The 12,892-nt window shown below is 45.3% G+C and overlaps 1 protein-coding gene across 1 annotated transcript; it reads right to left on the bottom strand.

Annotated features, from left to right (window-relative positions):
* Positions 1-2,525: 2,525 nt before the first annotated feature.
* On the bottom strand, positions 2,526-12,605 carry LOC125508214 (OBERON-like protein). The gene is made up of 3 exons (XM_048672830.1): positions 12,396-12,605; positions 10,744-11,934; positions 2,526-3,344 (listed from the first exon to the last, which is right to left on the bottom strand). The coding sequence occupies exons 2-3, from the start codon at positions 11,915-11,917 to the stop codon at positions 2,728-2,730; spliced, it is 1,791 nt and encodes a 596-aa protein (XP_048528787.1). The 5' UTR covers positions 11,918-11,934; positions 12,396-12,605; the 3' UTR covers positions 2,526-2,727.
* Between the last annotated feature and the right edge of the window lie 287 nt (positions 12,606-12,892).

Consider the following 12,892-nt stretch of genomic DNA (forward strand, 5'->3'; position numbering starts at 1 on the left):
GTACTTGTACATCATCATCAATATAAACAAGAGCGGGACGTAGGGTTTTACCTCCATCAAGAGGGCCCGAACCTAGGTAAACACTGTCTCCTTCGTCTCTTGTTACGCATCGATTAAAGATCCACAGCTCGGGACCCCCTACCCTGAGGTCTGCCCCAGTTTTGACACTGACACTTATCTTTAGTATTTACCAAATATGCATATAAAAATGTAGTTGAATTATCTATCACAGTCATGAAATATTTCTTTCCACCTTTATTTCATATCATTCATCTAACATAGATTAGAATGTATGAGCTCTAGTGGTGCCAAGTGTCTCTCCTCCGCAACCTTGTTAGGCTTGCGAGGTTACTTTGCTTGCACACACGCATGACACTGAAAGCCTTTGGCTAAGGTGAAACTCGGGATTAAATTCACCTTATCTTGATGTGTTGATATCCTGCAAGTGCAAAGTATCTAGTTGTAGTCTTATCGAAGTAAGAGCATTGATCCCACAGGGAGGACAAGAATTGAACTTTGTCTCTCGTAGTGATTTAGATTATAGTGCCGGCAAATTACTTGCATTGATCCCAAGCAAAGCGGAAACAAAAGTTTAAAGTATTGAGTAATTTTTGTGAACACGGAAATAAAGAGCAAGAGTAAAATAAAAGAATATGAGACGTAAGTAATGGTTATCAGAATCGATAGGACTAAGGAATTCTTAGGAGTTCGGATTCCCCACTATTATGTGTCTACACCACCTATGCGTAAGCATAATTTATAGTTTGGATTCCTAACCCGATTTATATGTTTCAACAAGTGGGCGGAGCCAAGTACAAATACTTCCATGCATGCAGCAGCCCCGTATCCCATACACCACTGCCATTCAACCCCACTCCGGTTTACCGAATGGTAATTAAAGGTTTCTCGATGGGCGCATCTAATGTGATCTCTGCTTATCCCCAATTGCAATGATTCATCCGCTTCTCACCTTCATATCAATAGTAATACCCTCCTGTCCAAAGGAGCCATATGTTGGATGATCGACTTCACCCAACATCTATAAGATCATTAACATAAACATATATAGAGGATATTAAATCATATTATCATTTGATCGTAAACATACTAGGGTTCATCCATCCATGAGAACTAGGAAGACTACTCGCACATCGAGGGCATAAACATCGCGAAGTGAATCATGATGAACATGACGATAATGTCTAAATAATACAAAGGTGAATCAATGTTGACTAATATATTACAAAAAGATGGAGGTGGGATAGTGATGATGAAGACGGGTGGTGATGATGCCCTCTTGATGTGGTGATCCGGCGGCGGAGTCCCTGAATCAATTCCCCCTCCGTAATCCTTCCGCGGGCTAGGGTTCTTCATTTTGGATGAGTTTCTAGTGGTTGCCTGTGTCTGATCGTTGATCCGATTGCATAGGGGTGAAGTAGTCGATTAGGAGGTGGCGACGGCAAGTGGAACGATAAGTGGTACGGACACTTCCACTCGTACACACATTTTTCGGGGTCTTCAATGGGGGGAGGGGTTAGGTTTCTGATTACGCTCAGTTTTTCCTATGGTTTTCTTAAAAATGTTTCAAATTTTTATTTTATTTCCTTGTGTGAAAGCATAACTTATGCTTTCAAAAAAACCAAAAAGCACGGGAAGTGGAATTATGCTTCCCCAAAAGGAAAAACATAGTTATACTTCCACACACAAAAAATGATAGCCTTCGCTTTCAAAAAAATGTGAAAAACACTACTGTGCTTTCGGTGTTTGGTTTTCTAGGTTTTGCTTTGGTTTTTTAGGGTTTTTTTAACACGGTACAGACGCAAGCGCTCATACATACGCGCATACACCCATCTCTATGAATGCATGTATGCACACTCTACCTTTATGAGCACCTTCGAGAGACTGAGTCGGCATATCATCTTGAGATTTACGAAGTCATCATAGGCACCTCGTCGTCGACGAGAACGTCTCCTCCCACGCAAAACGCATCACCGGAAATCCTGAAATAAATGCAGGAATAACGCGAGCACCAGGACTTGAACCACAATCCCTCTAACCATCCAACCACATGTTGGTTCGCCTTTTCTTTTTCTTTTCTTGGTTTTTTCTTTTCTTTGTTTTCTTTTTTAATTTCAGATTTTTATATTTTTTCATAATAAAAAGTTTATCAAAACCTATTAACGATCTAATTTCAAAGATCTCGATGCAAGAAATCCAACAATAAAAAATATTCATAATTTAGACACGTGTTCCCAAAGATAAAACATTTTTTAAAAAAAAGTCTAAAAAAAATCTCAAATTACGACAAGCGACACATGAAATAAAATGTTTTATAGAAAGCAAATCTAAAAGAAGGATAACTCTCATGTCCCCATAAGTGACACGCATGCAGCCAGAGAAGGTGGGAGTGAATTTTTCAAGGGTACCCTTAATTAGTGATTTTAGAAAACAGTGAGTAGATCTATCAGCGTTTGTTTCCTTCCAACTATTTCTCATCAGTTTCATCAAACTTCTAACAACGAATAGATCACTTACTCAAAGTAATAACCAAATTAAAATATGTAGCCTACATGAGTATATCATATCACGATATCGCCAACAACATTAATATTCGATTTTCCAAGGGGGGCACCGCCCATTATACTCTTAACACATCACACAGAAGTCACCATACATTAGCACAATAACACAACATGTAATCCCAAATCTGAAGTGCACCTGCTGCTCTTATTTTGAATGCGCCTCCGACTTTGTCGGCATGGTACGAACGTTCTTGAGAAGGTCCTGAATTTTGGACAGCATCAACGCCTGAGAGGGAGCCTGAGAGGAATCAGCAGGCACGCTGCTGCTCGCCTGCGGGGGCCTATGGCCGTCCTGAAGCTTTATTTTCTCAAAAAGAAACTGCTTCTCTGCCTCCGCTTCCTCCAGGCGCCGCTTGAGGTAGAGGCTAGCGTAGTCCTGCTCAGCCCTCTCAGATTTGGCAAGCGCGATGCTCTGGAGCCTCTCAGCCTCCTGGCGGGCCTCACTTGCCTTGAGCTGGAACATCTCAGCCTCGGCCTGTTTCAACCGAACAATGCTCTCGAGCTCCTCCACCTGCTGCTTCTTCCGCAGCCTCTCGGCCTTGAACTCCTGAACTTGTCTGGCCTTCTCATCAAGCTCACGGTCACAGGCCTCCACAGCGGTGCGAGCCTTTTTGTACAGTCCCATTTTCTCTTCAGCAACAAGCTCCATCTTTCTGACAGCTTCTTGGACTACCTCTGCAATACGATTACATGCCTCCTGGGGAGTGATCAAGCGTCCCGATTCTTCATTTTCAGAGCTCTTAGGGGAATCCATCTCAAGCTCTGTGAAAACATAAGCATACCAAAATAAAGCATTTATCAGTCAGTTCATTCCTAAGCAGCCAAGCGAACTGCAAATGGTAACAACCATGTTACTAAGAGACTCGAATGACTAATCGTGACATGCAAAATGAATAAAATAGGCATGATCAGTACTGAGCTCAGACAAAGGACAAGCAGAATCCAGCCAACCAACTTTAAACACATGTACAAAGGGAGCATCTAGAGTGTATAAAACTATGTACTTGCTAGAACTTCTAAAGATTTTGGTACTATGACCTGTTGGGGATTATTGTAATTTGTAACTGTGGAAGGAAACCAAGTAGTGATGACAACTGTGTTATAAAGAGACTCAGATGACTAATTGACTTAAATGTGACATAAAAAATGAATAAAGTAGGCATAATTGACACTGAGCTCAGGCAAAACACATGTAGAGTTCAGCCAACCAACTTATACACTTGTAAAAAGCTATGTGCTTGCTAGAAATTTATACACATAGCCTTGCCTCTAGAAAGCTATGTGCTTGCTAGAAATTTGTTAAATTCCAGCGCTATGACCTTTGGTTAGGATTATTGTAGTTTGTAACTGTGAGGGAGATAACTGGTTGACTGCTATTGTACTTGTAATGAGATCGAGTAAGTCCTAGAGGAATATGAATTCAGGGAGATAACTTCGGTAATAAATAATCCTTTCCTGACAAAATATCTAAACTTTCTACATCTTAAACTTTCCAGGAGCTGCTCATAGAAATGATTTTCATTTAGACTTGTGTAAAATCAATACAAATCGGTTACTGAAACCTTTAACATTAAGTTATTGCAGTTAAATGGTAACAGGTCACCAGGAAGGTGCCAAAATGGATTAAATTGGAAGAAAAAATAAAGAATGAAACAATACTAGCTCTTTCTTTCACCATGTAATCATGTGATGGCTGATGATTGATGAATGTGTCTCAAATTCTTTTCTGACATCAATAGCAAATGACCTCATTTAATTTAATTATGGAGTCTCTCCATCCTACCAAAAATCAACAGCTTGACAGCACAACTTAAGAAATAATATGGGTTGGATTATATAGCATAAAAAGAGTGAAGCACTCGCATTTTAAACAATGCATAAATGAGTTGAGCCGTAGCTTAGTGAAGAAACTGGAAACTGTCAGTAGTCCCGATAGGGTGGTGCGCATGACCGGAAGTACAGAAGAGATCATGCTTGCACACAAAGCGTTTACCCAGGTTCAGGTCCTCATGGTAGAGGTATTGATGTATGGGTCACCTCGTAATGGTGTTCATGTCTATCAAGACTAAGGTTGAAGATGGTAAAAGTATCTCTAGCTAACCACAGCAGTGTTGGTGCATATCGCTCCATCAACTACGCCTCGCACCCACACCTTCCCTTGGCACTTGGTGCTTGTCTAGATGCAACCTCGCCTTCTCCATGGGCTTCTGCAGACGATACTGGTCATACTACACGGCCTCATCTAGCAGCAGGCGTTGGTGGCAACTCCTCTCCTAGTGCTGCTAAGTCGACTACTTCAGTTGAGCAGGAGATTATGCGACTTCGTGACCTGCTGATTGCCTCTGGCTCTCCATTTCTGGGCGCACCAACGTCAACCTCTATAGTTGAGCCCCTGACCGAGCAGGAGATTGCACAACTTCAATGCCTGCTAGCTGCATCTTCTGGTTCTGCATCAACAGGTTCAGTTGGTTCTGCTACCAACTCTTCTGGAATTGTGAGACCACCTTCTACACAGGCAGGTACATCTTTGTGGATTCTTGATGCTGGAGCATCTTTTCATATGACTCATGATTCATCCACTCTGTGCTCTATTCGACCTCTCGATTCTCCTGTTTGTGTTCTTGCTACTAATGGTACCTCCCTCCTAGTTAATGGTCGAGGTATTCTTAGCACTTTGTCTTTTCATGTTGCTCATGTTCCTCAACTTACCATGCAACTCATTTTTGGTGATCAGATTGTTGACTCATTACAGGGTCATTCTCAACTTTGGCTCATGTCTTGTTCAGGATCATCACACTGGTGTTCTCCTAGATGCTGGCCCTAGGGCTGGGCATTCGAGGTTAGACCGAACCGTTCGGTTCGGTGCTTCGGGTTATCTTAAAATTCGGTTTCCTTAATTTACTAACCGTTCGATCCTACAAAAAATGAATGACCGAGACTTCGGTGGACCGATAATTCGGTTCGGGCCTCAGTTACAACCGAAGAGCACTGAGATATTTGTTATGGAGCAAGAAATTGGGATTTAATCCTCAAAAAAGAAAATGGAATCGGGAGTCAAAAGAAACAACGAGCAATCAGCTATTGTGGTGGGAATCCTCGGTATAACCGCCGACTTTCAAGGACTGACGGTGCTTGGCTTGCTGCCGCATGCGAACCATGACGCCGTCGCCCGCCGTCATGTGGGATCCATGGGCGCCGCCGCCGCTGTGGCGTGGGAACATGGGCGCTGCCGCCGTCGCCGAGTGGGCACCATGTGAGTCTTCGGCTGCCGCCGCGTGGGAGTATGGGAGTTGCCGCCGCACCGAGTCGGGGCCATGGACCATTGGAACAGCCAGCCGCCGCTGGGACTGTGCGAGGCGGGCAAATGGAGGCGGCGGCGCTGGATATGCGTGCGTGAAGCCTGTAGCTCATTTTGGGATAAGGTGCGGTACGGGGCTGTGTTGTTTCGATTGAGAAGGGCTAGAAAAGCTTCGTATGCATGGGCTATTGGGCTTTACTGACGGGCTGTGTACAATATTTCGGTCAGTTCGGTGAATTCGGTCAACCTGGTCCAATGACCGAACGTACCGAAGTAATTTCAGTTTCTTATTTTTGCCAACCAAGTAAACAACTGCAGTTTCAGTCCTCGGGTTTTTCGGCTTCGGTCCTGGGTTTTTCGGCTCCGGTCTTCGGTTCTCTGTTTTTCTGCCCACCCCTAGCTGGCCCCCAACATCCTTCACTGCCACCACCGCCAGTCTCTCCGTCTCGGTTGCCTGTCTACCAGCTCTTTTCAACAGTGGCATCATCGCCTTGGTCACTTGTGTGGCTCTCGGCTCTCATCCTTTGTTCGACGTGGTCTTCTCCAACCTGTCTCTGGCAGTGTGTCTTTAGACTGCAAGGGTTGTCGGTTTGGTGAACAGGTTCAGTTACCTTATCCTCATGAGATTGTGCCTCAGCATCCTTTCAACCTTGTTCATTCTGATGTATGGGGTCTAGCTCCTTTTGCCTCGAAAGGAGACCATCGTTACTATATTATCTTCATAGATGATTTCTCTTGACATACCTGGATATATTTTATGTCTTCTCGTAGTGAGGTTATATTTATATACAAGTGTTTTACTGCCATGGTTCACACTCAGTTCTCTACGCCTATTCATGTGTCCCGTGTTGACTCTATTGGAGTATATCTCCAAGACATTGCTTGGAGTCCTTGTTCTGCAGGGTACTCTTGCTCAGTTCTCTTGTCAATGGTGTGGCTGAGTGCAAGCATCGTCGCCTTCTTGATACGGCTTGTGTGTTGATGATTGCCACCTCTTTTCCGCCTCACTTTTGGAAAGTGAGGCTGACTCCACTTCCACATATCTCAGCAACATTCAACCATCCTCTACTCTGCAGGGTTGCATTCCTTTCGAGCGTCTTTTTTATCGTTCTCCAGATTATTCGGCGCTCCGTTTGTTTGGTTGTGTTTGCTATGTTCTTCTTGCCCCTCCGTAAACACACCAAACTGACCGCTCAATCTATCAAGTGTCTTCTTAGGATAGAGTGATGAGCATAAGGGTTATTGTTGTTGGGATCATGTCAATAGTCGAATGCGTATTTTTCGAGAAGTGACATTCATTGGGTCTTGTCCCTTCTACCAGCATCCATCTTCCTCAACCTTTTCACCCGAGGATATATCTTTCCTCACTTTTCTAGTTTGCTATGTTCTTCTTGCCCCTCCGTAAACACACCAAACTGACCGCTCAATCTATCAAGTGTCTTCTTAGGATAGAGTGATGAGCATAAGGGTTATTGTTGTTGGGATCATGTCAATAGTCGAATGCGTATTTTTCGAGAAGTGACATTCATTGGGTCTTGTCCCTTCTACCAGCATCCATCTGCCTCAACCTTTTCGCTCGAGGATATATCTTTCCTCACTTTTCTTGACACGCCTATCGCTCCTGTTGAGCCCTTGTCCACCCATCTCACTGCTCATGCTTCTCCGATTGTTGCAGATCCGGTGCCACCATGTCCTATGGTTTCCTCACCTCGCATATCCCAGGATTTTGCACCACCATCCCCAATGCCTTCCCCGTCTCCATCACCTTAGTCTATCCCGGGGATTCCTCCTCGTATTGTTCCTTCTTTTCCTCATTATTATACCCGTCGTCCACGTGTTGTCGATGAGTCTACTTCTGGTGTGCCATCTTCCTTGTCTCAGCATACTTATGACTTACGTCATCGCCCGCTTCCGCCTGTTGACCGCTATGATTTTTCTGGCACTATTGTGCTTGGGCCGACTTCTTATCGTGATGTTGTTCATCATCCCGAATGGCAGCTTGCGATGGCCGAGGAGATTGCTACTCTTGAGCGCACCGACACGTGGGATCTTGTTTCTCTTCCTCCGCGTGTTCATCTCACCACTTGTAAGTTGGTCTACAAGGTTAAGACTCGGTTCGATGGTTCTCTTGACTGCTATAAAGCTCCTCTTGTGGCTCGTGGCTTTCAGCAGGAGCATGGTCGTGATTGTCGGGGGGAGGGGGGGGATGACCCCGGGTAGTCCCGAATCAGCGAGTCGAGTTGGCGGCCCGCCTGGCTTGGCCTGCTGCTCCAGCCGGCCAACTGCCTGAAGTCAACTGCCACGTCCCGTCAGACCTGCGCGGACGATACGGCCATGCTCTACAATGGAGCACTATCGATGAATAGCAAACACTGTACGTACGAGCATGTGTCATCTCAAATAGTATTTGTTAGGCTGCCTGGGCCATCCCTTGTCCCCTGGGCACCAGTTTATAAGGTGCACTAGGGAGCCTCCCATGGCAAGGGCTCACGCACGCTCAATTTTTCTCCTTCCCGATCAATCTCCTCTAGCTAGAAGCAGCCAACTAGAGGCTCACAGGGAGACTTTCTCCATGGAACCCAAACAGCTCAAGGAGCAACCATGTACCACCATATACACTCCATATAAATTAGACATGCAGGAGTAGGGGTGTTACCTCCGCGCGAGGGCCCCGAACCTGGGTATATCACCGTGTGTTGTTGCCCAATCCAGTCCCGGATCTCCACCGTAGCCTTGCTCTCACCTCTCTTAGCCATCCCATGGCATCTTCCATGCAAATACCACGAGTGATTATGACTAGACTTCTGCTCATGTGGCCCATAAGACCACTTCTTGTTGTGGCCTCTGTTTGCCACCAGTATGTGTCTCAGCTTGATGTTAAGAATGCCTTTCTTAATGGTGAATTGTGTGAGGAGATTTACATGCAGGCACCACCTAGGTATTTTGTTCCTAACGGCATGGCCTGCCGTCTTCGTCACTCTCTCTATGGCCTTAAGCAAGCCCCTCATGCCTGGTTTGAGCGTTTTGCCTCTATGGTGACCGCCACTGGTTTTTTAGCGAGTGCTCATGATAATGCACTGTTTGTCCACCTTCCTACTCATGGTCGGACTCTTCTCCTTCTATATGTTGACGACATGATCATCACTGGTGATGACCCTGAGAATATTGCCTTTGTGAAGGCAAGTCTTAGTGAGCAGTTTCTTATGTTTGATCTTTGGCCCTCTTCGTTGCTTTATTGGGATTGAGGTCTCTGCTACCTTTGATGGCTTTTTTTAGTTCCCAAGAAAAGTATATCCAGGATCTCCTTGCTCGTGCTGCTCTTACTGATGAGCGCACTGCTGAGACTCCCATGGAGCTCAATGTTCACTTCTGTGCTTTTGATGGTGACCCCTTGCCTGATCTGACACGTTATCGCCATCTTGTTTGGAGACTTGTCTATCCAGCTGTCACTCGTCGGATACCTCCTATCATGTCCATATTTTGAGTCAGTTTGTTTTTGCTACCACTTTGGTTAGTCACCTTCTCCGTGTTCTCTCATATCTTTGTGGCACGATTTCTCACCGTCTGTTCTTTCCTCACTCCAGTTCCTTAGAGGTTCAGGCCTATTCAAATGCTACGTGGACTAGTGATCTCTCGGATCTCCGTTCACTTTCTGCTTACTGTGTTTACCTTGGTGGTTCTCTAATTGCTTGGAAGATGAAGAAATAAGTTCCAGTTTCCTGTTCGAGTGCAAAGGCTGAGTTGTGAGATATGACTCTTTTGACCGCAGAGGTAACTAGGTTACGATGGTTACTTCGGGAGTTTGGTGTGTCTGTTACTACACCTACTACACTATTGTCAGACAATACATGTGCTATAAGTATTGTGTGCAACCCTATGAAGCATGAGCTCACCAAGCATATTGGTCTTGATGCTTCTTTTGTGCGCGCTGGTGTGCAGGATGACGTTATTGCTCTTTAGTATGTGCCTTTCGAGTTACAGTTTGCAGATTTGTTAACAAGTCCCAAACAAGATTGTGCACCAAACATTATGAGCATAACATAGTTGCTCGGGATGTCATAGAAAACCTTTCTTAACAAAATGCCAAAGAAAACCAACGCCAACACACAGTTCATTCAAAGAACTTTGGAGATATGGGTTTGCATACCATGTCACCCCCCAACAAACTCTTGGGACATGTATATAAGTTGCCATTTTTATAAGGGCACACATACAAGTAATATGAGCTGGACTATAGCATAAAATATTGAAGCATTCGCATTTTAACAAATATACATATATGAATTGAGCCGTAGCTTGGTAGCGACGGTTGGCCATTGTGCACCAAACATTGTGATCATATTATAGTTGCTCTGGATGGTAAAGAAAATCTTTCTCCAATAAAATGTCAACCAAAACCGGCACACAGTTCATTGAAACCAATCGGCATAGGAAAGATAAAAATCACCAAGTTTGTTAAACCAACCAAGAACCAACAGTTACTAAACAACTTGCTGCAGCTTTCTGGCTGAGTTGACCCCACCTTACCGTTATTGAAGCAGTTAACTCCTTATGGTGGTTCAATCATAAGATATACAATAACATACAATGGAAAACTAAATAATGAAGCAAGTAACCAACAGATTCTTGAAGTACATGTCTTTGTGCAACAAAGCAACAGATGGCTGATGAATAAACATATATTTTATTGGATAATTTGAATGTCTAGATCAATTTTTGTCGTCTACCTATATGATGGTAAAACATAAGCACATGAATGAATTAGGGGTGGTGAATGGTAATAGGATTACCAAAAACAGTAGAAACAATCAAATAAGGGCTACATAGCATCAGAAAATGATGGAGCAACAGAAGTACACAAACCTCGAAGTGCATGCAGTATCATCCTAGGATTGACAGAATCAGGAGAACTATTCCTCAATCTTTCAATCAGATTCGCACATTTCCTGAACAAATTTCTTCCTTTTGGGTCCTCGCTTAGACGAAATATCTTACAAACAAACTCAAGCTCTCGTACTAAGGCATCCCTATCCCAACCAGGAGCACATTGTTGAAACACATCCTTAACCCAACCGAATAATTCTGATGTCTTCTGGCAAGCCTGGCACCTAAAAAGCATTTCGGCATGACCGGTGCTGCTCTTAATTGATTGCCCTGTCCCAATCTGGCCAACACGAATCGCACAGTCGGTGTGCGTCCAATGGGAACAGAAATCGCACCCAACCCATCGGCATGTGTTGACCTCAAAATCAAACTTGTTGCAAATCACGCACATGCAAAGGTTGCAAAACCCATTTCTGTTAGCACATACATTGCATCTGCATTCCTCAGCCGGGAGAGCACTCTGGCAAGCAATGTTCCGGCACCTCTTATACAAGAAGACCTCCACCAGGTGGCTTTGGGGAATGGTGACGCTGGGGTGCAAAAACGCCTGGATTCCAGTCTTGATTGCCACGAGGATCTCCAGTTGGACATGATGGGCCATTGAAAGCATAGTTGGTGTCAAATCACCTCTGCCCTGGACAAACTTCTGCAGATACAGAAACTCCTCAATATGATGAGAGCCCCCTGTCCCCTCCAGAATCGACCTGAGCTCATTTTTAATCTCCTCCAGGTGCTCCTCTGGCATTACCTTCATTTTCTCAACAACTAGGTCCACTCTCTCCCGCGCAATCTCCCTCAGTGACACCCTATCGATGCGGGAGCTTCCACGAATAACCTGCAACTTGGGGATACCATTTCTGATATCCTTTTCCATCTCCACCTTTTTCACAGCACCGCCACTACTAGCAGCAGCAGCATTGCTATGTTCCGGCTCTACAGGCCAGGTCTCCCTCGAACTTGCACTTTCGGTGGCAGAGTCATGGCCCTGGTCAGAATTGGACACAGGTTCCTGCATTTCAGGCGAGCCAACCTGTTCCGACGAGGCCAATGAGAGGGAAGTCTGCAGGCTAGGGGCCCGGGCACCATGGCGAGGCGGCAGCATCCCCTGGGGCGGAGGCTGTTGATGGAAATTCGCACCTGAAGAAGTCCCCATGACGCACAAACTGTAAGCTGCAACAACACAAAGTTCAAACACTTAATACTACATAGAAGAATGGTCTAGGATTGAAAACATAGCATCAGCATAGGACCCATTTGAGCCACTGTGCTCTACGCCTTGAGCAGCCAAGGACCAGATCCGAATTAAGCAACGACAAGGTTGATCACAGACCGAATCCAGTACTACAACGGTACCTTCCGCGCATCTCTCAGCGAAGAGACATGTGAACCACGAACAATTCGCCGATTCAGCTAACGTGGACCTAACTTCCCGCTGCGTACGGGGAGCTAGTCGAGACCTGTGAGGAGCTCGCGTAGAGCGCGAGACTGCGCAGGTCGAGTCCACAGCAAGAACCCCATCGATCGAACTAATCAGGACACCCAAACCTCGGTATGTGAGCCCATGGCCTTGCTACTGTATACGGGGACCAAACCCTAGCAGTTGGAGCCGAATCGGAAGTCGAGCTGCTCACCTCGGCGCGGCGGGGCGACGGGATCGGCGGCGCGACAGCTCTATCTAATCGGAACCCGGAACGGCGGCGGGTTCGCACCCTTCTTCGTCGCCTCTAATAATTTTTGGTTTTGTGTGCGACAAATGGAGTCCAACCCAACGAAACCAAACGAAACGGAGACGACGAGTCGAGCGAACGCACGAAGGGAAGCGAGACCGGACGTCGCCGGTGTGGGGAACGGAGGGAGACCGGCTTGACCGGTGGGCGACGCGGGGTTGGAGGTGGGATCCACGAGCAAACTGAAAGGGAAGGGCACCTGCTTGATTTTTTTTAAGGCAAAGCATAGCTTCATACGTCACGTGTGGCATGTAGTAACACTATCCACATGTTTTCTACACGAAAATTGTCATTCGAAAAAAAAATCAAAAAAAATCAACTTGTCATCCAAATAGTAAGTTGCAATACTTCACAACTAAAGTTGCCATCCTCTTGTAACTAAAGTTGCCATCAAAAAACAT

This window comes from Triticum urartu, chromosome 5 (genome assembly GCF_003073215.2).
Source record: "Triticum urartu cultivar G1812 chromosome 5, Tu2.1, whole genome shotgun sequence".
Taxonomy (NCBI): Eukaryota; Viridiplantae; Streptophyta; class Magnoliopsida; order Poales; family Poaceae; genus Triticum; species Triticum urartu.

What these genes read in the sequence shown, in the direction of transcription:
- LOC125508214 (XM_048672830.1), bottom strand. Translation starts at nt 11,917, where the DNA reads ATGGGGACTTCTTCAGGTGCGAATTTCCATCAACAGCCTCCGCCCCAG. An exon ending in GATACTGCATGCACTTCGAG is followed by an intron (nt 3,345 to 10,743) that starts GTTTGTGTACTT and finishes ATGTTTTCACAG; the next exon opens with AGCTTGAGATGGATTCCCCT.